This window comes from Lepidochelys olivacea (assembly GCF_965140295.1).
Source record: "Lepidochelys olivacea isolate rLepOli2 genome assembly, chromosome: 3".
NCBI lineage: Eukaryota > Metazoa > Chordata > Testudines > Cheloniidae > Lepidochelys > Lepidochelys olivacea.
Window position 1 is genome coordinate 11,774,614 of NC_140413.1, and position 24,236 is coordinate 11,798,849.

The 24,236-nt window shown below is 50.0% G+C and overlaps 1 protein-coding gene and 1 long non-coding RNA gene across 5 annotated transcripts; one reads left to right on the forward strand and one right to left on the reverse strand.

The window, feature by feature from the left end:
- Window positions 1–1,788: 1,788 nt before the first annotated feature.
- On the reverse strand, window positions 1,789–5,602 carry LOC311517502. Its single transcript, XR_014710726.1, has 2 exons — window positions 5,466–5,602; window positions 1,789–3,518 (listed from the first exon to the last, which is right to left on the reverse strand). It is a non-coding gene; the product is annotated as an uncharacterized lncRNA (long non-coding RNA).
- On the forward strand, window positions 4,854–24,025 carry XKR5 (XK related 5). Of its 4 annotated transcripts, none has more exons than XM_084622347.1 (7): window positions 4,854–5,150; window positions 7,747–7,930; window positions 12,181–12,362; window positions 14,881–15,090; window positions 15,801–15,970; window positions 16,852–16,963; window positions 20,381–24,025. In XM_084622347.1, the coding sequence occupies exons 1-7, from the start codon at window positions 5,093–5,095 to the stop codon at window positions 21,691–21,693; spliced, it is 2,229 nt and encodes a 742-aa protein (XP_084478473.1). In that variant the 5' UTR covers window positions 4,854–5,092; the 3' UTR covers window positions 21,694–24,025. The 4 variants fall into 4 exon arrangements, with proteins under 4 accessions (XP_084478473.1, XP_084478471.1, XP_084478474.1 ...); XM_084622345.1 differs by lacking the exon at window positions 4,854–5,150 and adding an exon at window positions 5,197–5,566; XM_084622348.1 differs by lacking the exon at window positions 4,854–5,150 and adding an exon at window positions 5,820–5,902.
- Window positions 24,026–24,236: the final 211 nt, after the last annotated feature.

Genomic DNA, 24,236 nt, shown 5'->3' on the forward strand with positions numbered 1-24,236 from the left:
GTCAGCACAGCTTTGACGTTCAGAGGGGTGGATTTTTCATTCCCGAGCCCCCACGCATGCTCGCTGTAGCTATGTTGACCTAACCCCCAGTGTAAACACAGCTAGGCTGATGGAAAAATGCTTCCATTGTCCTAGCTACCATCACTCGGGGAGATGGTGCTCCTACAGCAACAGGAAAATCTTCCATTGCTGCAGGATGCATCGACATTAGGGAGTTATGCCAGCATAACTACGGTGGTGTAGCTATGCCACTACAGTCCTCATAGTGTAGATATGGTCTTATGGTCTCTTTGGGCCCCAATCATGGAAAGTTAGGACCCTAAATGCCTTTGGGGATCTGGGTCTTAGCTCCACCTGTGAAATGGGGATGAACATGAGTACATAAGCCACAATGGGTCCTACCCCAGTATTATGCAAGCCCTCATGGACCACAGATGCCAATTGATGAACACCAACATGGGTTTGCACTGGAAAGTTCATGATGCCAGAGTTTTCCAACAATCAGTAGTCTGCATTCTTGGACAACCTGGGACATTATTCCCACCAAATGACATTGCCATAAATTGAATTATTGTTCCCATTGTTATCCTAGAGGACCCCACATATCTCTTTTGCCTGGGTGTAAGAGCACGCTGACTCACACCACGATGCCACCTGCTAGTTGCTCCAGGAATTAGCTCTTGTCAGCTGTGGAGCACCCTCTGTGCGTGGTGTCTTGCCCATTGTCTGCTCTGCTGGTTTGGTACCCGCATTACTGCCTGCTCAGCAGCATCCGCTTCAGGACACTGCCCTCCAGCAGTGCCCACAACTCCATTCTCACCCCCTTCAGAGGGAGGGGGGGATTAACAGCAGTCCTTCGGCTTGCACCTGCCTCAGTGACCGACCACAACCCCAAAGCCTAACCCCTCACTCAAGGGTAAGTTGCAGTCTGTCTTGCCCACACTCCTCCACAGCCAGGTGCAGTGCAAGGGTGGGGGGGACCTAGGCCCACCCACTACTCTGGGTCCCAACCCAGGGGTCCACTAGCAGCAGCCTCTCTCTGCCCTCCTTCTCTCCCCTCTCATCCACTTATCTTCCCTGGTCCACTTCCCCTTTGGCCCAACGCACCTTCTCAACCCTTTTTAGCAGAGGCCACAGCCTGGCAGATAACTGGGCCTGAGCTGAGCTCCCCCAAGCCTGTGCAGCACTGCTTCAGCCAAGGTGCTACCTCCTTACCTCAGAAAACAATGCTTACTAGTCAGGGAAAGACTACCCTTGCCTCCCTGCTGCAGCCTTTATACAGGGCTCAGCCTGGTCCTGATTGGCTGCCTCTTTCTTGGCCGTAATTGGCTCCCCACAGGCACTCACTGATTGGCTGCTGGTCTGCACAGCCTCTCTGGCCTGTTCCAGCCCTTTTTCTCATGGAGTGGGGCAGGTGCCCCACTACATTTGGCTCATGAAACCATATGCAGAATTTTTCTTATGCATGAGATGACTGTTGGGGGGGGAGGGGGCGTGTTGTGCATTTATGTTATGGATTCTTGTACATAGATGTATTGAGAGATTGTGTCTGGATATAATTTCCCTATTGTGCCTTACCATGTGTTTATCTTTATTATTCAAAATACAGTAACTCCTCGCTTAATGGTGTAGTTATGTTCCTGAAAAATGCTACTTTAAGCGAAATGATGTTAAGTGAATCTGATTTCCCCATAAGAATTAATGTAAATGGGGAGGTTAGGTTCCAGGGAAATTTTTTTCACCAGACAAAAGACTATATTTTATATAAATAAATAAATATACACAATGTAAGTTTTAAACAAACAATTTAATACTGTACACAGCAATGATGATTGTGAGGCTTGGTTGAGGTGGTGGAGTCAGAGGGTGGGATATTTCTCAGGGGATGCCTTACTGCTAAATGAGGAACTAACAGTCGGCTGAGCCCTCAACATTGTTGTTAATGTAGCCTCACACTCTACAAGGTGGCACGAATGGAGGGAGGGGAGACAGCATGGCAGAGAGAAGCAGAGACACACACCGTGTGTGTGAGAGAGAGAGAGACACGCGCGTTGCCCCTTTAAGTACATTGACCCCACCCTAAGTACACTGCCTTTTTAAGTAGATCAGCAAGTTGAGACAGCAGCTGCTGCCACCAAGCTCCCTCCATCCTGAGCCCTGTCGTGTCCCCACCCCCACGCTCTATGAAGATGGGGTAAAGGAGTGGGGGACAGGAGCGAGGGGAGGGGACACCCTGACATTAGCCCCCCTCTTCCCACCCCTCCCCCTGCACAGCAAGCAGGAGGCCCCCAGGAGCAGCTCCAAGGCAGAGGGCAGGAGCAGCACATGGCAGTGGGGGGAGGGACAGTTGAAGTGCCTGGCAATTGATAGCCTGCTGAGCGGCTGCCCCCCAGGGAACTTAGGGGAGCTGATAAGGGGGCTTCCGGTCCACCCTGATTCCAAGGCCCCACCAGGGAGCTCCAACGGCTGCTCTTCCTGCAAGCCGTGGACAAAGCAAGCAGCTGTCAAACAACGTTAGAAGGGAGCATTGCGCAACTTTAAACGAGCACGTTCCCTAATTGAGCAGCAACGTAACAACGAAAGAACATTCACCGGGACGACTTTAAGTGAGGAGTTCCTGTACATGTTATATAATGTGATGTAATAATGGCAATTAATTTTCTTAATTAAATAAAAGCCTTTATTTGTGAACATGGATGTATTCCGGGGGAGTGATGGTGCTGTTTTGGTGTTCTAACGGCAGCTGGCCTGCCTGCCAATGCTATGTGTGCATATATTAAACCAGCACAAAACCAGTAATAAAACAAAGTGCATAAACCAAACACTGCATGGCGTAAACAGTGAAACCAATGCCACCAAAACAATCCCCTAAGTTTGTGTGTCCTCTGGCATGTTCTGCTTTCTCAGTCATGTGTGTTTAGCATGCACTGGCTGCCACTGCTTGGGGGTGGAGTTCTGCAGGGGGGAGGGCGGTCAGCATAGCGGTGGACGTGTGCAGGGGGAATGGGGCCTGGATCGGGGTGGAGGACTGCAGGGGGTAGATTTGCCCTGTCCAGCTGCTAAATCCCAGTTGCATGGGCCACCTGCCAAGCAAGGAATTGTCCAAAGCGCTCCTGGTCTGCGGCACACGGTACCGTGGAGGGGACTCAGGCTGTGGAGTGGATGAGGCAGGATCCTGCACTCTAGTGGTCACTAGTGAAAGCAGCCTCTCAAACAGGGACTTTCCACTGCACTCTGTCTTCCCCACTCAACTCACGTTCCTGTTTCAGGAACCAAGATGCACATGTCAGCTCCCGCGCTGCCATTTTGTCCTCAAGCTCTGCAGCCTGCCTGTGCTTTCAACTTGCCATGAATCCTTCCCTCTTTGAGATTGCACCTGCTTGTTGGCCCTGTCCAGATTGTCAACCATAATTTCATCACGGAAGCCTTTGACCGATCCAGGATGAAATGAAGACCCAGGGTTCTGCTGCCGGGTGCCTGAGCTGCCGAAGTACAATGGCCAGCTGAGGTTGAGGGACCTGCGAGCACACATAAAACAGTATGTTATTGTCTCAGTAATTCACAGACGGTTCAGTGCATGAACACAGGAAAAATCTTTATGGATTCTCAAGGCCAAAAAATGATACTTTGTAAAGCTGAATTTCACATATATTGTGAGAGGAATGCTTCAGGTCCCAGAAGCTCCATGGACTGCTTACTTTGCTTAAGAGCTTTCGGTGCGGGACCTTGCCAAAGGCTTTCTGAAAGTCCAAGTATGCTATATCCACTGGATCACCTTTGTCCACGTTTGTTGACCACTCAAATAATTCTAATAGATTGGTGAGGCATAATTACCCTTGACAAAAGTCATGTTGACTCTTCCCCAACAAATTATGGTCAACAACGTGTCTGATAATTCTGTTCTTTATTATAGTTTCAACCAATTTGTCTGGTACTGAAGTTAGGCTTACGGGCCTATGTGACAGTCTGTACCCTCGTGTTCATCCTTTTTACAAAACTATAATAAATCTTGTACAAAGTATGCCCTGGAAAGTATCATTTGAAAACTCATAATTTGCTGATCATTATTGTCATGGTAAAATGTGTGTAGCAGCATTGTATGTAAAAGTTATAATATTCTACTGTGAGACATGCTCCAGGTTTAGAAAAGCGGGCACAAACCACTTCCTCAGATACAAAGGCAAACGAACACCGCAGGCAAGTGTCAACAAAATCAAATGGACTATCACCTGGTTAAGCGGCCATTCTTCGGCAAGCAGAAGGGCGTAAAGGGAAAATTTACTTCCCATGTAAACAGACTGGCTGTCACCAGAACTCCAGCTGGAGATGATTCTCAAAGAGGATGAAAAGATATAAAAATGAGGAACAGAGGCCCCAAATCACCTCTTTTCCCTCATCTCTATTTACAGCCTTCCTTTGAAAGACAAAGGAAGCATCACTGAACTGGGGGATTTCAGAGTAGCAGCCGTGTTAGTCTGTATTCGCAAAAGGAAAAGGAGGACTTGTGGCACCTTAGAGACTAACCAATTTATTTGAGCATGAGCTTTCTGAGCTACAGCTCACTTCATCGGACAAAGTGAGCTGTAGCTCACGAAAGCTTATGCTCAAATGAACTGGGGGAGTGGTCCTGGCTGGAGGAATCCAACCAGACTGCTGCTCGCATATGGTGAGAGAAACCTTTTTTTGCTTTGAATTCATCCCTGGCCCAGAGCCCACAATCCCAACCCCCTGCCCCAGCCCAGTGAAAGTGAGTGGGGGTGGGAGAGCTGAGGACTGAAGGGGTGGGATGGAGTGAGCAGGGGCAGGGCCCTGGGGAAGGGGCGGGGTCTCAGGGAGGGAGGCTAGTCAGGGGCAAAGCTGTTGGGCTTTGTGCCATTAGAAAGTTGGCAGGGGACCCCTCGCCTGTTCCTGCAAAGGCGACCCCCCCGCAAGACCTCCCCGGCCGCTAACGGGGAGGGAGCATTGCGAAGGCGGGAGGCGAAGGCCTGGGGCTGGCCGGCCGGCCGGCCCTTGAAGGGGCGGGGAGAGCGGAGCCGGGCTGCTCCGGGGTCCTTGCACCGGAGCAGGGCGCCGCGCCGGGAGAAGGAGGAGGATGCGCGCCGCCTTCGCGGGACTCTCGCTCCTGCTGCTCGCGGCGGAACAGGGCGCGCGTGAGTCTCCCGGGGGCCCGGCGGGACCTGCAGCTGAGGAGCGGGGCTGCACCGGCAGCGGGCCCCCAACGCAGCGTACCCCCCCCCCGTGTTACCGCGCTGCCTGCAGCCTTGCAGCTACCCGGGGGGGCTGCACCACTAACTGTGCCCCCCCCCCAGCGCACGTGCATGTCCCTCGTGCGCTGCACCCCTCTGCCTGCCACAGATGAATGGCGCTCCACCCTCCCGCTCTGCGCCCCCCAGAGCCGCCCCCGCCCCGCGCGCCCCGCAGCGGGCACCCATGCAACTCGCCAGCGGAACGACGCACACACTCACCGGGCACCCGGCAAAGCTGCACCCCCCCACCTCCTCCCTTCCTGCGAACAGCCGCTGTGAGCTGCGGAGCAGCCGTCTTGTCCCGGCCCCACGACTGAACGGCGAGCATGCACGTGGCCGACTGGTTTGGGCCGGGGGGGGAGCGTGCAGGGCTGAGCCCCTGGCACGGGAACCGGTGCAGGGCGCGGGGACCGGGCCCGGCTCTGGCCGTCTCCTTGCGGCGCAGCAAGGAGGAGAGCGCCGCCGGGACGAGGGCGCGCGCGCGCGTCTCGTTTTTAAAATCTTTAACCCTTTGCGTGCCGGGCTCTGCCGCCGATCCTGCTGCCGCCCCCCTTTCCTCTGCAGGCTGCCCCGGGGGGGGAGCTGCCACTAGGCTTGCTAGCTCTCCAGGACGGTCCTGGCACCTGCAGGAATTAAAGAGGAATCTTTAATGAGAGGTTAGGGCATGGGATGAAATCAGTAAACCTCCAGGAATGCCTCCAACCTGAATCTGCAATCCTAGCTGCTGCCTTTCGGGCCCATACTGGAGCAGGCAGGTGCATGGGAGAGGCTTCACCCTGTGCTGGGCAGGCTGATGCCCCTGCCTCGGGGCTGCTGGCTAGGGAGGGTCCCAGGGCAGCTCTCCCTTATTTTCAGTGACTGGCCTGCACCAGAATCCTGGACCTGAGCAAACCCAGAGTTTGGGAAGTTAGGATCTGGATTGGCCTGAGCTGTTCCTGGGCATCCCACTGAGCTATTCTAGATCCATCCCTGACAGCAGGTGACTACGAAAGGGCAGACAGAAATGATTGCTACTTCTTTGGGGGGGGGGGGCAAATGTGTGGCCTATGTGAATAAAGTGCTAGACTGGGACTCGGGAGACCTGGATTTGGTTCCTGCCTCTACCACCAGTCTGCTAAACCTTAGGCAGACCGGTGGAAGAGGCAGGATAATGAGGCTGACCCCCGGGATAAAGCACTGTGCAATCTACTGATGAAGATGCAATAGGAGAGCTCTGGGTTATCATTTTACTCATTGCTTTATACACACCCTCCAGAAAACAAGCCCCTACGTGTTTAAAGGGCTTTGGTTAAATTGAGGAGAGAGTATCTATTTGTGATTTGTATTCCCATAGCACCTAGGAGCCCCAGTCATGGAGCAGGACCCCATTGTGCCAGGTGCTGGATCAGTGGTTCTCAACCTGCAGGCCCGTGGGCCTATGTGACATCCTCAGGGCCATACAGGTAGTATTGGATGCAGCCCACAATGTTCAATAGATTGAGAACCGCTGTGCTGGATGCACACATAGCAAAGGATAGCTTATTACAAAGATGACGTTAACATGCATAGTTATGTTATGCATTAACCAGCACTTAGAAATAAGATTTCAAAAGTGTTAAGGAAGGAAAAAACCTCTCTCTCTGTATAGAGCTGAGCCCAAACTGAAAACCTAATCCAAACCCTCTTTTGCTTTAAGAGCAGAGATCTTATTAGTATTATTAATCTGTATGGTGGTAGCACCTAGAGGCCACATCTATGGATCGGGGCCCCTATGCTGTGCAAGCAGATGATGAAAAAGATGGTCACCCAGAGACTTTGCAATCTAAATATAAGACTATAGACCAGGGATCAGCAAATTTTGGCATGTGGCCCGTCAGGGAAATCCGCTGGCGGGCTGGGACGGTTTGCTAACCTGCAGCGTCCGCAGGCTTGGCTGATCGCGGCTCCCACTGGCGGCGGTTCGCCGTCCCTGGCCAATGGGGGCTGCGGGAAGCGGCGCGGGCTGGGGGATGTGCTGGCCGCTGCTTCCCGCAGCCCCCATTGGCCGGGGATGGCGAACCGCAGCCAGTGGGAGCTGCGATCGGCCAAGCCTGCGGACGCTGCAGGTCAACAAACTGGCCAGGCCTGCCAGCGGATTTCCCTGATGGGGAGCGTGCCAAAGGTTGCCGATCCCAGTGCTAGATGGATGCAAAAGGTACAGACTGAGGGAGCACAAGGTAACAGTGAGATTTTATGCTCAGTGTAACAAACACAGGTTGCAGCACAGGAGCCGCATAGCCGTTGCTGAGCGTTGGGTAGCTATTGCGGGAGCGGTGAGTTTGAAGGAGTTGAATGTAGTGCCTCTGTGGATCTTTATGGGGAGCTTTGCCCTGAGGCATAAGAAGTGGCATGGGAGAAAGAGTGGTGATGCTTGTGGTCAGATGTGATTTGGGCCACAAAGGCTGGTGCACTGTTAGAGCTGAGGTGGGAGAGGTACCATGTGTGTCACCATCTATCATATTGTTTCTTTTCCCTTTTTCAGGGGTCTGCACCATCGTCCATTATCTTCTCTCTGGCCGGTATCTCTGGTGCTGGTTGACCATTGCCTTGCTTCTGCCTGACTATATAGTTCAGATCCTGAGCTTCTCTTGGTTCCGGGCAGATGGGCACATAGGCTGCTGCTGTCTGGTGATCGTGCACATGCTGAAGCTGGGGATTTGGAAGCGGTGAGAAAACAACTCACAGCCTTTGAAGAATTAGGAGGCTTGAGATATAATGTTCTGAGGACAAATATATGTACTTTGCATGGAAAGTGTGTGCATGCGTGCCTGAGTGTGTTATGTGGCAAGGAGAACCAATGGGGTTGTATTAGGTGTCTCTTTCTGCAGTGTAGGATCAGGATTTTCCTATGGTAAACTGAGACGTCAAACCACAGAACTGTGAGTAAACACTGTCTTCTAGAAAGTTGCGAGCCTGGTTTCTAAGTACAGTAGAACCCCTGATTTTATGGGCATTGGTCTCACAAATAGCTGGTTATCTGAACCATCTTTCTGCCATTGTATGTGACTCTGATCCTTCAACCAACATAGAATTATAGAAATGTTAGGCTGAAAGAGACCTCAGGAAGTTGTCCAGGCCACACCCCTGTGCTGAGGCAGGACCAAGTAGACCAGACTGTCTCTGACAGGTGTTTGTCCAACCTTCTTCTTAAAAAACTTACAGTAGCAGGGATTCCACAACCTCCCTTGGAAGTCTAGTCCAGATCTTATCTACTAACTAACTAATAGTTAGAACGTTTTCCTAATATCTAACCTAAATCTCCCTTGCTGAAAATAAAGCCCATTACTTCTTGTCCTACCTTCAGTGAACCTAGAAAAGAATTGATCACCATCCTCTTTATAACAGCCCTTTACATATTGGAAGATTCTCCGGTTCCCCACCTGTCTTCTTTCCAAAAGACTAAACATGCCCAGTTATCTTAACTTTTCCTCATAGGTCAGGTTTTCTAATTCTTTGATCTTTTTTGTTGCTTTCCCCTGGACTCGCTCCAATTTGTCCACATCTTTCCTTAAGTGTGGCTTCCAGAATTGGACACAGTATTCTAGCTGAGGTCTTATCAGCGCTGAGTAGAGACGGTCAGTTGCCTCATCGTGTTGACTCTCACTCAATTTGTGATCCACTTAAGTATTCCTCCTGTGTCTTGCATACAACACTTCTGTTGTTGCACTCCTTTTTTGCCACTTTATATCAATGGATATTTGCATCTGCAGATATAAATTTTGTATCCCTATGGGGCTCTAGCCATTTAATCGCTGTGCTTTTGATTTTTCCTTCCTCGGTGAAGTACTTTGCACTTCGAAGTTCATCTTGTTGAATTCAGACCAATTCTCCAATTGCCAAGGTCTTTTTGAATTCTAATCCTGTCCTCCACAGTATTTGCAACCCCTCCCAGCTTGGTGTCATCTGCATATTTTATAAGCACATTCTCCACGCCATTATCCAAGTCACTAATGAAAATATTGACTAGTACTGGACCCAGGACTGACACCTGCAGAACCTTACTAGCTGTCCTGGTTTGACATGAAACCATGGATAAATACTCTTTAAGTACAATCTTTCAACCAGTTGTGCACCTGTCTTATAATAATTTCATCTAGACCACATTTCCCAGGTTTGAGAAGACTAAGATATTTGGTGGCAAAGATGAGGTGCAGTTCTCTCGCTCAAAGAAAAATCAAGTGCACTGAATCCAGTTGTTACCATTCGTTATATAAACTATCAGTGAGCGATTAATGAATTAACCTATGCACCATACCTCCTGGAATCTTGGGATGTTCAGTTTTATGAACTCAATCCCCCATAAAATAGGGGATAATCAAATAGGGGTTCTACTGTATGGACGAAGATGGGACCTGAGAGTAAGATGATGGGAAAGCTGACATGTTCTGGCACCTTGGTGACATGCAAAGACACATTGTCAGCTCGAGTGGTCCAATATGTTGATACTAGCTGAGAATGCTTCTCTTTTCCCAAGTAGTGGAAAAAAGTCCTAGGGACTGTCCATTATCCCTGTTGTTGGAAGGAAGGCTTATTTGTCTGGGGTTTTTGCTTTGTTTTTGTTCTTGTTTTAGTTGAAGACCCTAAAAATCTTTCAGATCTTGTCCAGATTACATTGGGAGGCAGGGAAGGGGAGTGAAAGATGCTTGATTAATGCTCACAGAATTGGTTTGCACTTTATATGTAACTTGTGATTAATGCCAATAATATGGGGTTTTTAATTCAATAATGTTTTCTCTGTTGGTTTGTGAAGCTCCTATAAAGTGTATAATAGTGCTATTGTAAATAGATATTTCAAATGACACATTGTGCTTTTCTTAAAGCAATTAGTCACTCTCAGAAGTTTGAAACTAGAAGCTGTCTCCATAGCTGAACTTCTTATCTTTGCCCTTGAGCGTATGCAGTTACATTTAATAATGTCAGCAGATGATTGGGGAGAAACTGTCACGGATTTCTTTTCAGGCCAGGATGGACTGTTATCATCTAGTCTGACCTCCTGCATAATGCAGGCCATGGAATCTCACCCAGCGATTCCAGCGTCTAGCCCAATAACTTGTGGTTGAACTAGAGCATGACCTGACAAATGAGGGTGTGAAATAAGGTGGTGGAAGCACCCCCTGTTGGAGCTGTTTTACAGCTAGATTGGACAAAGCGCTGGAGAATAAATTGCAGGGGATGGTGCTCTACACTGCAAGAAGATGGACTAAATGCCCAAACCACATCTGTATTACAACAACTACTTAGTCTAGGGAGCTGGTACAAAACTATTCCGTTTTGTAATGTAGGTGGGACCTAACCACGGTCACAAACCATGCAAAAGCCTTTGAGATGCCATAATTTGGGGACACTGTTAACCATTAAAATAGAAGCACATGAAAACAACATGGTGCACACACAGCGTTGCACCATCGTAATTGCATTGGTTTAACATCTGACCTGTAGTTGAACCAGTAAAATTTCTGTGTGTAGACAAGGCCTTGGTGCAACACAGTGGTAGAGCTGACTGGTCCTAGTGCTGAGGGATTAGGATTCTAGTTGCATGGCAGAGAGACAGACACGCATTGTGTAAACCTTTGCAAACAGATGGGTGTTGGAGGAAGAAGGCTAAATGTTGGATTTGTCAATTTTTGCACTGTCCTTTCATGATGGCACCAAAGGAGTTATGGGTTTCTCAGCATGCTTGTTCATTCTAGGGATGTAAATACTGTTAAAAAAAGTAACCGTTTAAACAATTACAAAATATTGTGTTTAAATGGTTAACCGATTAAGCGGCTGGGGCTGCTCCAGCCAGATGGCGCAGCTGGGGCCGTTCCAGCCGGGCGGCATGGGGCCGCTGCGGCCCGCTGGCACGGGGTTGACAGTTAAGGCCAGTTAACTGGTAAGCAGTAGTCTTACTGGTTAACATTTTACCTCCCTAGTTCACTAAATCCAGTGTCTCTGTTAGGAATGGCTGTACATGCCCGAAGTATAAAAGTAAACAGCCTCTGGTTAAGGGCCAGTCTGCCAGATGGCTGTATTTACTGTGTGCATAGGGTTTATTGCAAAACCCCAGTATCTACCTTAAGTAAACACCTCTCGAAGATTACAAGCTGTGAAATAAATTACATCGGTGGGTGTCAGTACAAGTCATTGATTCAAATTATGTCAGTGTTAACAGATTAGCTAAAGTTCCTGTATTGAACCGGATCAAATAGTGGCTCTGGAGGTGGAGGAGCAGCCTTCTCAAGTGTAACGCACTCAGAGCGACTGGAAGGGAACTCTCAAGAGTGTGTGTATAGAAGTGTGTGCGTGTGTGTATCTAATAACTTTATCCTCTACAGTTCCTGCTCAGAATTGTTTGTCTAGAACCAGCAACGTGCTAAGTTTACACGGAAGCATAAAGCCAAGAGGCCTGGTTTTCCATGACATCAAACCATTTGTAGTCATTTACACTGGCTGTGAAATGGCCCTGGATCAGATGTTATCATTTTACACAAGGGGAAATGACTGCATAGGGTCCAAAGGGCCTGATTCTCCTCTAGATCAGGGGTTCTCAACGTTTCTCTTTCTGAGCACCCCCCCCCCCCACACACACACCCATGCTGCTGGCCCGGCGGCAGCAGGGCTTCCGGACCTTTGAGCCTTCGGCGGCAGCAGCTCGGCTCTCCCCACTCCGTCTTCAGGGGCACGCTGGTGGCAGCTTTTCTTTTCTTTTCTTTTCTTTTCTTTTCTTTTCTTTTCTTTGCACTTCCCTAGAGCTGGCCCTGGGGGTGCGCGATCCAAAAAGTATGGCGACCACTGCTCTAGATCACACCTGCGTACATCAGAAGTAACTGCTGAAAGCAGTAGAGTCACGCTATAAAGTTGATGGAGGTAGGATCAGAATCAGGCACGGATCCTTTGCCCCGAAGAGCCCTGACTGTGGTGTGTACTCTTTCAGGCACTGGGACGCTCTTTGGACAGCTGCGAAGCCTGGAGGAAGCTCCATTGCTGGAGATCTCCTCATGCAGCTGGGGGACCTGGCAGTTCTGCGACTCTTGGAAGCCCTGCTGCAGACCTTGCCCTACCTGTTGCTACAGAGCTACGTTTTTGTAATGGTGGAACCGACTGGCCTTGTCCCAGGTAAGTGGGGAGTCTTTAAATGTGGAAGGAAGGTGATGTATGTGTGTGATGGACTCTTGTCCTCTAGTCTATCCAGGGTAGACGGGCACAGGTAGCAGGAGTGGACTTTCAGGATGAAGGACCCTATTGCAGACTAACTGGAGAAAAACATATTCAGAACGGTGCTTTTTAAAAATTAGCCTCTTGAGCTACTTAGCAGCAAAGCCTGGTGTCTTCCCTTCTCTCTCAAGAGTTCCCCATCTTTTCCCAACTGTTGTCTTGTGCCCCCCAACGCAGTGGATGCATTCCTTCCGACAGAGAACACCCAGAGCATGCCTGCTTCGCTCCTCAATCCACCTGCAGCATGACTGCTGTTCAACAGCCGTCTGCTCAGTGGCCAGTTCATACCATAGCAGAAACCCTGGGAATCTTGTGTGAGCAGGACAGAGAACAGTCCGGAGGCCCATGTTTGTCTTATTTCTGGAGGAGATAATCGCTAGGTTTGTTGGGGTGTGTGATGGCTCGAGGAGTGATCTTGGGGTAGGCATAGAATCTTTGCCATTTGAGATGAGCTATCCAGTTCCTCTCCCTGCAAATCCATCCTGTAATGGAACATAGAGCTTCTGTCCTTGTACAGAAAGAGCGTTCCAACTCCCCGGCAGGTTAGAATCTGGCTCTGGCATGATGATTGTCCACCGAAAAGATAAAATTAGTGTTCTCAGCCCATTGGAGAGAAGTCACTACAGCGACAGTAAGGGGTAGTCTTACAAGAGAAGCCACAGACTGAATGACAATGAAGAATTAATAACCATGGTACTTAGTACTCTCCATCTGTAGCTCTTCAAGCGCTTTATAAAGGTCAAGTATCAGCTCTGTTTTGCAAATAGGGAAACTGAGGCACAGAAAGATTGTGAGTTGCCCAAGGTCGCACTGCAATTCAGTACTAGAAACACCCTACTAGAGGAACTGCTGATTCCTCCAGACTAGGGGTATGGAAGGATGGGATAAACTTGCCCTGCCACTGCCTGTGGTATTCCTCCTGTGTGCGTGGGGGCGGGAATAGAAGACTCAGCTCTCCAGAGCTATCAGTCCCACAAGTGCTAGGAGTCCCTCTCTCACAGACCAAGGTTTCCCCATAGGTTCTCTAAACTGCTATGGCGTGCAATGGAATGTACTACTTGTGAGAGCGATTGCAATTGCATGCAGTATCTTTGGGGGCCATTGTATTACATTTATGAATGGTTTCTGTGTGAGTGTATTCTGTTCCATTGAGGAGGGGTACCCACAGTGCCTCCAGGAACTAACAATGGGGTTGGAGGCGGGGCGGGTTAAGGCGAGTCACTGAGACTAAACAGTTCGGGAGGAGGGGCGGGGGTTGCATAGACTGGCTCAGGCTGGGTTTTCCAGAGACTGAGGGAACAAAGAAAGGGGTTTTGGTATAAAAGAATGAGCCTAAATAGACTCAGGCTTCTTTCTGATTAGCAAAGGACAGGATCTTCTGTCCAAGGAGGGGCCCAACCCTTTCAGACGGGTTGGAAAGACTTTGGCCTGTGAGAGCCCCGTAAGATGGATGGGTGACTCCTGGTATGTTTCGTGTGGCTTTGAATCTGTATTATTTATATAATGTTTTCTTTGTAATGCTTTTACCTTAGGAATAAATGTGCTTGTGTAACGCGCACACCTCCAGGGTGTGGTTTTCTGTCCCATCTAGTGGCACCGAGACCACTTAGAGAGAGATCATGAGTCTGCTCTACAGCCTTAGCTAGCAGCCAGGTGGCTTTTAGCTCATGCAATAGAGTCTCATGCACTAAGTTCCAGAGGCCCCAGGTTCGATTCCGCCCACCGACGACGGGGGTCTGTCGGTGTTACATTTGCTCAGAAGGAGCTGGGTGGTAACTGAGGGCAATACACTGTTTATCATCGTCGGAGAGAAAGCAACACCCAGGGCCTGGCTGTTAGGCAGACTGGCTTGCTGAGGCTATTGCAGTGTAAGGCAGGGAGCTGTGCAGCCTTAAAACCCCCAGCTCAGAAAGGAGTGGGCAGGGTTCCTTCCCAGAGACAGGTGATGGCTGGAGACCTGAATGGGCGTCCCTGGAGTGGACCATGGGTGTGGAAAGAGAGGTGCAGTTACATTGAAACTGTAATAGTACTGATGAAGTAGAACATAAGAACATACATAAGAATGGCCATGCTGGGTCAGACCTAAGGTCCATCCAGCCTGGTATCCTGCCAATAATAAGAAGGTGTGCTTGATGCACTGGTGTGTATTGCATGAGAACACTTGTGAGTGGATTGATGGTTTTTTAATGGCTGTTGCAAAAGATACTTTTAGTCCTAGTAAAACTGATAACTGGGGAGAGATGGAAGGAGAGAAATCGAGGTGAGGGTTTAGCGGAGCACAAACACAGGTCAGCAGAGGAACATTTGGTAAAGTGCTCCAGCTGGAGTGAAAACCATCTGTCCTGTGGAATGCAGGTGCCGTGGATTTCTGACTCCTCATTGTGCCTTTTGAATAATGTCCCTCCTCTTTCATTTGTAGGTGTGAGTGCTGGACTGTCCCTACTCTCCCTCTCCTGGTCTTTAGTCTCTTATAGCCGCTTTACATGCCTAATGAAACCAGGTCATCTCTACATGCCAGCGGCTGCCCTCCTGTGCCAGCTGTTGTGGAGGACAGGAATGCTAGGAACGAGGGTCGTGGCCCTGGTGCTCTTTGCCAGAGTCTATCCTGTCTGGGTTTTTGTTGCAGCAGGTAAGATGAGATTTTCTGTGCATGCTTGTGCAGTTAATAGTCTCCTGTGTCACCTGTTGTGAATAGCCACTAGGTGGCATAATGCTCCCGTATCTCTCGCAGAGGAGGGTTATGTCTACACTGCAAAGAAAGACCCGCAGCGCTGAGTCTCAGAACCCGGGTCATAAACTTGGGGTACGGGGCTAGAAATAGTAGATAGTCCCACTGGGGCTGGAGCCCAGACTCTGAGACCTTCCCCCCTCGCTGGGTTTCAGAGCCAGGACTCTAGCCCAAGCCCTAATGTCCACTCTGCTCTTTTTAGCCCTGCAAGCATGAGTCCGTTGACCTAGGCTCTGAGAATCAGCGCTGCAGGTTTTGCTCTGCAGTGTAGACGTACCCTCAGTGTCAGTGAATCCAGGGTTCATCTTTTCAGTAAATACACAGCTCATGAACAGTGTTGGCTTGATAGCCCTAGAGTCTGCAATCCCTCTCCCATCCAGGATTGGTACGACACGGGGAAAGCTTTCCTGTGCTGCCCCGCAGGACATGGTGTAAGGAAGAGAGTCTGTTCCTTTGCACATCGATCCTGGCAGTGATCTGATTTCTCCATCCACCTTCAGGGCTTCTTGCCAGCGGTCCCTCACTGCTGATGCTTGTGAGATTTGCTAGCTTCACCCCTCAGCTCACCACAGCAACTAATTTGCTTTTTACTCTCTGCCTTCCCCACCCAGGTGCTCACTGGCTGGTGATGTCCTTCTGGTTGGTGTCTCAGCAAACTGACATCATAGTGAGTTCCTGTCACTGGAGACTGTTCAACTTCCTGGTGGGGGCTGTGTACATCTTCTGCTACATTAATGTCCAGGCCGGCCCCTCCAGGTACAGAGTGGCTGTGTTTTATGTGGTAAGTGCTCGATCTCCTCTTGGCTCTTAGAGTCACAGTCGCTAACAACGAAAACTATTAAGAACTAATCTAACCATAAGACCTGTGCAGTAAGGGCCATGGCTGCTTCTTTATGTCCTACAATGTAGCCCATAGAGTCTGGCCATAATGAACAGTAACAGTGGCTTCCAGCTGTGACCTTCACCTAATGCTTCAGGTGAGCCATTTCCCCATCTCCTACTTCTAACAGCAGTGCTCCCTGGGGTGGCACTTACTTCCTGACCCTTCTAATGATCATTCTCTGCCCTGAGGCATGAGATTTGACTATCCTTATTTTAGCATCATGCTTAGCTACGTTTTTATGCTGGCAACATCAGTTCCGCTTGAAAATCCCTGCTACAGTCAGTGGAGTGGATACTTTTCTAGAATCGAAGAGGTTATAAAGACAAAGTGAATTTAGTGCTCATGAAAGGGGCAGATTGGCAGCTCTGGGAGGCTCCTTCTAAATACAATAATGGCTGCTACTGTTATTGTTAGTGGGAAACACGTGTGCGTGGCTGGTTCTGAGGTGTCTGGCGTTGCTCCCAGATCTGTGCTGAACCTGTTCCATGGTGCTGCTGTGTGGAGATGCTTTGGCACAGAAAAGGTACGATTAAAAACTTGCAATTTATTGTCACAAGCAAAGAGCCATATTTCATTTCTATTCAAAACCTACGTGGGGGGGAAGGCCAGAATGGTAGCGGGAGCTCAGAGTATGATAGCAAGTGAGAGCAAAATAAATACGTAAAGCTTAGAACTTATTCACGTGTGTCATTTAACTCCCTCCACGGTAGGAGGCATGTCTACAACCAGTTCGTGCACATGCAGCTCGGAGTGACAGCTGTCTTTCCTTTGCCCTGCAGATAATGCTGATAGAGAACATCTTCCTTTTGATGTTGGCCACAGATCTCCTGCAGGGGGTGCGGCGGGATAGCCTGTTTATGACAGGGGCTGTGATGGCTGGATTCGTGATTGGTAAGATCTGTTGCTTTCTCGCGCTGTGAATCAGAAGGTGCTCAGATGCTATGTTGATGAGAGCACTGTAAGAACCTTTCTAGAATAGTGTTGCCAACTCTCACAATTTTCTCATGAGGGTCAGTATCTTTTCTGAAAGCTCTGGTTCATGGAGTCATAGTGGAAGGATCTGAGGGTGCAGGTCTAGAACCCGGGGTCTCTGGATCGTTGACACTGCCTCGGGGCCACCATCTCGCTGAACTTGGAAAGTCAGGCCCCATGGGAAGTTCTGTCTGAGTGCTAAAGGCCTGCAGCCGCCTGATTGGCTCACATCTGCTACTTAAGCCAGGAAGTGACCCGAGTGGGCCATCCAACCTGCTGTGAAGACTTTCTGTTGCGGCCACATGGGACCCTGCTCTTGCTTGTCTCCTGCAAACCTGATCTAAGCCTGGTGCTGATTCCTGCTCCACTCCTGACCTGTTCCTAGCTCCTGCCTTGATCCCGTTTTGTGCCTGATCCTTGCCTCTCCCTGGTTCCTGCCCTTTCATCTTGCTCCTGACCATGGGCTGCCAACCCTGGCTTTGAACCCCGCCCCTGACTTCTGACTGGCTCAACCCTTGGCTCTGGCATTTCATATCCAACCCTGACTCTGATCCTCAGCTTTGGTTCCTGGCCCCAACTCGGCTCAGCCTCCTGGCTCTCGTACTTGGGAGTAAACGCCAGCTCCGACTCTTCACGTCCATTCCCTGCCTGGATGCCTGCCCACTAGATCTAACCCCCATGCTCTGACAGTAGGCCAGACTACCTGCGTCCCGGTTCCTAACATGGAGTCAATCTTGGCTTTCCCTTTTAAAAAGGGTGACTTCCTAGCCCTCATGGTAGCAGAGGGATGCTTGAAAACATGACTGCAGTGCACCCTGAAGGCTCCGAAACCAAGAAGCAAATGCTATGACTGGCTTTAAAAAGTCTCGTGATTTTGGGGGCTTGACTCATGGTTTTTGAGCGCTTGGGATTGGTAGTGCTGTAGTATGGAGGATCACTGTTAGGAAACACTTGCCAATTAAATGAATAGGGGTGCAAGAGAGATTGGTCTTGTTAAGGTGTGTTCCTTTCTTCTGGCTGAGAGTATGTTGATGAAGGACTATGCAGAAATGTGGGTGATCTTTCAGGGATCAGATTTGGCCCTTGGCAGGTGATTGCGGCTCTCATTAAGGCAGGTGCATGTGCTTGAGGACTGAATGCGGCCCTGCCTTGTGAAGGATGTTGGGCATAACTATCCTTGGGGGGAGGGATAGCTTAGTGGTTTGAGTATTGGCCTGCTAAACTCAGGGTTGTGAGTTCAATCCTGAGGGGGCCATTTAGGGATCTGGGGCAAAAATTGGGGATTGGTCCTGCTTTGAGCAGGGGGTTGGACTAGATGACCTCCTGAGGTCCCTTCCAACCCTGATATTCTATGATTCTTTGCAACAATGTAGTGACTTGCACGAGAAAACATTAGCCTTGATTCTCTCGCATTGTGACTGCTCACCACAATATTGTCCCCTATTGTAACTTACTGCAGCTCAGCGTGTGCCTTTTGTTCCTCTCCACCCGCGTAGATGGGGTGGGGGCACTGATTTCTCCACAACATGCTCTCCACCCCCAAGGGACTGTCCCAGGCTTGCAGTGACCCTGGGACTCGAGTCAGGGGTAGGAGGGGCACAGGACGGGCTGGGAAGCAGCCACTGAAGCCGGGAGTGGTTTCCTCTCTCCAAGGCTGTAACTCCCAAGTCCATGGTAGTGAGCAGTTAATTCACTTGCTTCCCTCCCACATACCTCAGGAGGGATCAGCTGCCATGGGCAGAGTTGCGGGGGAAGCCCCATGGCTGTCCTTATATCCACTGGGTTGTGTTCGGCTTTTCTTGCTGACCCTTGGGGGTTTGCCAATTCCCCCCACTCCCCCAGCCCCAATCCTGCTCTCCAAGTCTGCGCACCCTTGCATTGTAGAGGGAGCCTGGCTCCAACCTTGTCAGCATCTCCGTGGGAAGTCATTTCCTTTACTGTGGGAGGGAAGCATCAAGCACCTAACTCCTCACTAAACCACCGTTGCTGTTTTTCTTCCCTGCCCCCCGTCATCACTCCACGCACTGCCACTCAGGCCAGGGGCTGGGACTTGGGCAATATTCTGCCTGGCACGGAGCAGATCCTGAATTTGATCAAGATGCAGCTCAGAGGGAATCGTGCAGTCTAACTGATTCCATTAACTTCTCTCCTGCCGTTGGCTTTCTTTTTCAACGAGTCTGGGGGTAATGTTTTCAAAAGCGCCTCAGTCACTTAGGAGCCTTTGAAAACGTTGCCCTAGACGTCCCCTTTGGGGCTCTCTATTCCTGGGCTGACAAGGAGCTGTTCTTTAGAAGCAGCTCTGCGTTGCTGCTTCACTGCACGATGGCACCACTAATCCACTGGTGTTCCTTCCGCCAGCTTGTTTTCTGAATGCCTTTTTCCAGAAATACAACCCCAAAGCCCAGCGGCTCCTGTTCATTGGGCCTCCCAGCCAGGTGTTGCTCTAACACCATCTCTCTGCATCCTGAGCCCTGCGGAGCTTGGGGCTGTTCTTCACCCAACCCTCTTCTCGGCCTCCCGGTGGCTGTGCACCAAACCTGGTGCAGAACTGTCTTCTGGACTGGAGTGAGGAGTGGCGTATGTTCTTATTTCTGAGCTGCTATTCGGCCACCCACGCCTTGTCCTCCTACATCCTCTGCTAACCACAAGCTCTTAACCTCAATCTGCCAGTGACAAAGGACGTTGGTGGCCCGAATAAAATGAGGAACTCCCCGCAGCACAACCGGAAGGCTGGAAGGCTGTGAGAGTTGGAGAAGCAGTTCAATCTGATTTAAAGAAAATGCCTTGAGTAAGCACTCTGGAATAATTTCCACTGGCAAGCAGTAAGTCTGCGTTGAATGAGTGCTAAATTTGGGTCTAAAACCAAGTGACGTCCCTTCTGACTAGGTAGCGGTGGTGCAGAGATGCTTAGCTCTGCTCAAGTCCCCTGTTGGATCCTTGTCTTAGGTGGATGGTTGCCCTCACATATCACCTCCCAGTACTTAGGGACTGCTTATCTCTGCACATGAACCCATCAAGTGACGGTCCTAGCAAGTGGTATTTATGCTCCCAGAAGCATTCTTCGTATAGATTCCGGCAGCCAGGTTGCATCTAGCTACTGGTGCGTTTTCCCTCCCCGTGACACAGCTACAGTTGCGTCCTTTACATAAGCAACTGAAAACGCTTAAATTGTAAAACAGACCCTACCTCGGCAACTTTGCACTCCACTGAATATCCGCCATGGTACCACTATTTAGATACCTAATCACATCAGTATCCCTAACTGTTTCGCACTATATGCCACAATGTTGGGGTGTTGGCAAAAATGTCACCTTGTTCCCCTTTGCTTTCTTTCAGGCTCTGCCGCTCTGGTCATCTATTATAGTCTGCTACACCCCAAATCCACAGAGATCTGGCAGAGTTTCCTGAAGAAATCTTGCAGCATCACAACTGCAAAGTATAACGGGACAGAAGGATCCACTTTCCGGTCCATAAACGAAGCTGGGGAGAGCTTTGGAATTTCAGCTCAGGGGGACATTGTCTCTTCAAATGCAGAAGTCTCCAAGGTGGTGCATACCAGGCCTGCTTCTAGAGCACACAGTGAGATCTCACTAGGAGAACTTGAAGGTCATACTTCTGTGAAGGACAGCTGGGTGAACCATCATCACTGGCTGTTGGTAAAGCTAGCCTTGAAAACTGGGGATGTGTCCAAGATCAATGCAGCCTTTGGAGATGGTGGAATTGGGGAGCTTTACCCTTCAGGATTGGTGGCAAGCAAACACTGCAGTGCCATGCTTGGGCCGAAGACCAATCTTGGCTTTTCTTCAATGGGAAAATGCCCTGGAACTCCTAAAGCCAGAGTGGTAGGACAGAGGTTTCAGGCAGAAGAGAATGGAGCTGGAGAAAGCCTGAGCAGAAAGGAGACTACTTACCTCACTTTAGCAAGCAGCGAACACAACACGTACTCTGTAATAACGCCGCTAACCCTGCCAGAGGAGCACAGGTCAACGGCAAAAGTCCCCGACTGCACAGGCTTGATGAGCAGACATGAAGCTCAGGCAGACAAAGCGGGAGGCGTGTCCGCTCCTCTCGCTCCAAACCGCAGTGCCAACGGCAACTCTGACTTGGAAGTCATTGTGGAGCACCCAGAAGGGACAGCTCAGATGCACGAGAGTCCCACTCTGTATTTCAGTGCCAATGCAGAGGTCACTGCACCTCTGAACGGAGGTGGGGGAGCAGCCAGCTGTGTGGCTGATGGTCTTGTGGAGCTGGTGGAGGACAGCAGGCTCAGGCCTGTAACTGACAACACTGTAGGTAAAGGAGATGGCTTCCCCATCACCATGGCTAATATCAGTCCAATCCTGGGCGTTGGCACTCCTGGCTTGCTGCAGAGCAGTCCGTCCTTCTGCTGCACCCGTCAGTGCAATGCACTGAATTCATCCGAGGAGACCTCGGAGCTCACTGAGCAGGAGGGAGTCCGGAAGGCGCAGTGCAACCACGGGGGCACCACATCCATTGGGACTTGGGTTGCTGCTGTGAAGAGGAGACTAAGGCCAGCTGAGGAACCGTGCTACACGTCCACCCCCAAGGCTGACCCGCCCAGCCAGGACTGCAGGTTGAGGGAGGCAAAGGAGAGGACGAAACTGACGGGGTTGATGGAGCAGTTGTAATGGAATGAGACTGTAAATTAACCAGCTGGGGCCCTGTGTTTGGTGTCCAATCTAGTCCCTTGGTGTCTTGTTAATAATTTTACTCTTAAGTCTCCATAGGAGCGTACAGCTCCAGTTCGTGTCTGTATGGAGCTCTAACCTTTTCTGCTGTGAGTACGTTGCTAGATTCCTCCTTCCTGCATCCACGTACTGGATCATGCAGAGTAGCTCCCCAGTTGTGTGCTGTCTCTTACCGCTCCTGCTAGAGTCCAACTCTGGAGATGTGTGCTTGCTCCCTCTAAAATGGCCACGCTCTTCTGCAATCTGGGGACACAATGGCAGGAGTTGCATAGTAAATTGGCAGTAGCAGAACCTGCTTTAAGTATTGGGGCAACAATTCTGCTGCTTAATGGCGGTTGTGACGATAGTACTTGGGTATGTTTAGGGTTCAGTGGGTGGGCCAGGAGGGGTGTTCCATTAGTCGTGAAATCCTGCAATGGCAGGCATTCACTGGACTGGGCAAGGGACTGTCTCAGGTGACTAACAGTGGGCTACGGAATCCTCCACTGCTCGGGAACGAGCACATATCCAGCACCAGCCATGATTTTCAGTCACTTTTACAGCTTAAAAGTGCATCAGAGCAAAAATGCAAACGTTTTTCTAATGCATTAACTACTTGGGAAAGGAGAGGTGGTTGATGGGAAACTGGCCGAGTGGCTTGCACAGAGCATGCTAGCAATGCCAGCCTCTCTGCCTGGCTCTGACTCTAAGACTGAGGATAGGCTGCAGCAGTAGGAACTGTAGTCTCCGCGACATTGGCCTAGCTCTGCTGCCTGCAGCAAAGGGAAGGTACAGATGTTAAATCAGGCATTTTAAGATCTTACTAACCAACTAAAGCAGGGTGCCTCTTATGTATTTGTGACAACGTCTTGAAACTTGGCCATTAGCAGCCCTCGTTCCAGAGGGTTGTTTCCCTAGCTACTTGCTTCTCCCCAGCTTGGAGGAACAGCTGCTGCCGGGGCGGCTGGGTGGTTTTTGTACCCTGACCTCTGCCCGAAGCAAGTGTCTTTCCCTTTCAGGGCAAACACGAGTTCACAACAAAGCACCGTGATCTTCCCTGGCATGAGTCTGCCTATCCAAGCCGGGGGGCTTGCTCCCGGCTGCAGTGTAGACATACTCTAAATCAGGAGCAGAATCCTGCCTGTCCCAGAGCCGCTTCCTATGCTGGCCTGCTCTGCTCAGGCTTTCTCTCCAGCCTTCTCCTTGGTCCTCCACCCAACTGCTTTGTCTCCAGGCCTCTTCCCCAGCTCCCTAGAGAAGGCCTCACTCTAGATCTTGCTTCAATTCCTCTGTCTCCCAGACTGAGCACAGACCTTGCCTGCCCCCAGCTCCAACCAGGGCTGACTTCCCGCTTGGTCACGTGATCCGTCGGGGGAAACTGAGGGGTTGAGCCTTGGAGCAGGGCTGGCTGGACCCAGGCATGCCCTTAAAGGGACACTCTGCACTACAGCTGAGAGGCCTGGTCAGAGAGCTGCTGGCTTGGGTCACAGTCTGTAGCTTGCCAGTACCCAATGCACAGACACAGATAGCAGGGTGAATAAATGGCCCCCTAAAATGTCCTTGCCATGCCTGAGCATTCAGTTACAATGGATGGTTTGTCAGTTCCAGGCAGTGACTCCAGCCCAACTGAAGCAGGAACAGAGAACAGGTGGGGATGGAATTGGGCGTTGCTTCGCTTAGCCAGAACAATAATGTTTAGAGTCATTTATTTCAAGCCCAGGCAAATTCATTTCCCTCCTCATTTAACAAGAGAAGTGAAGTCACATTGGTCTTTGAGCACTAACCCACTCGCATTGGCTACAACCTGCAGAATTATCCTGCTGAGCCACTAACATGGCCTGCTGCCAGTGAGATGTCAATAACACCCCGCAGAGGGAGCTGGTAGTGAAGAGTGGGAAGGAGGAGAGCCCTGATTTACTGACCGGGCGAGCAATAAAAGCTCCCTTCCCTGTTTTGATTTAGTTTTAACAGCTTGGACATGCCTAGATGGGCAGGTTTCACAAGATGGATGTTCATGTATTTAACTAATGATTGGGTGCTAATGTCACATTGAAGCTAGTTTCCCGTGTAACTAACTCTGGATTTTATTTTTTTTGTAACCATAAAAGAGCATTTTGGATGCGCTCGGTATGGAAAGAGACGTTTGTAGTGAGTTCTAATCTCACGAACCCCATATCAGCAGATATACTATGGAGGCACGGTAGTGGCTCCATCCTTCAGCTTTTATGAAGCTTTTACCTTTGACAGTTTCTCTGACTGACTGGTGTTTTTAAAAACCACAAAAAGTAGCAAATACTGTCTGAGTTTTTGGATGTGTTGTGTTAATTGATGGGTGCTGTATCCCCAGAAATGTAATTTGGGCTGCTGCGTCTCACCTTTGGAAAACAAGCCACTGCATAGCTTTACACCAAACAACAACTAACGGCAGTTCCGATGCAAATGCGCTATCGTTCCATTTCCATTGTAGAAAAGGAGGAAAAGGTTATTTGTCTCTAAACACAAAA

Bases quoted from the DNA above. Each gene is read 5' to 3' on its own strand.
- XKR5 (XM_084622345.1), top strand. From the start codon at position 5,356: ATGAATGGCGCTCCACCCTCCCGCTCTGCGCCCCCCAGAGCCGCCCCC. The intron at 7,931-12,180 runs GTGAGAAAACAA...GTACTCTTTCAG, and splicing joins AAGCTGGGGATTTGGAAGCG to GCACTGGGACGCTCTTTGGA. The intron at 16,964-20,380 runs GTAAGATCTGTT...GCTTTCTTTCAG, and splicing joins GATGGCTGGATTCGTGATTG to GCTCTGCCGCTCTGGTCATC.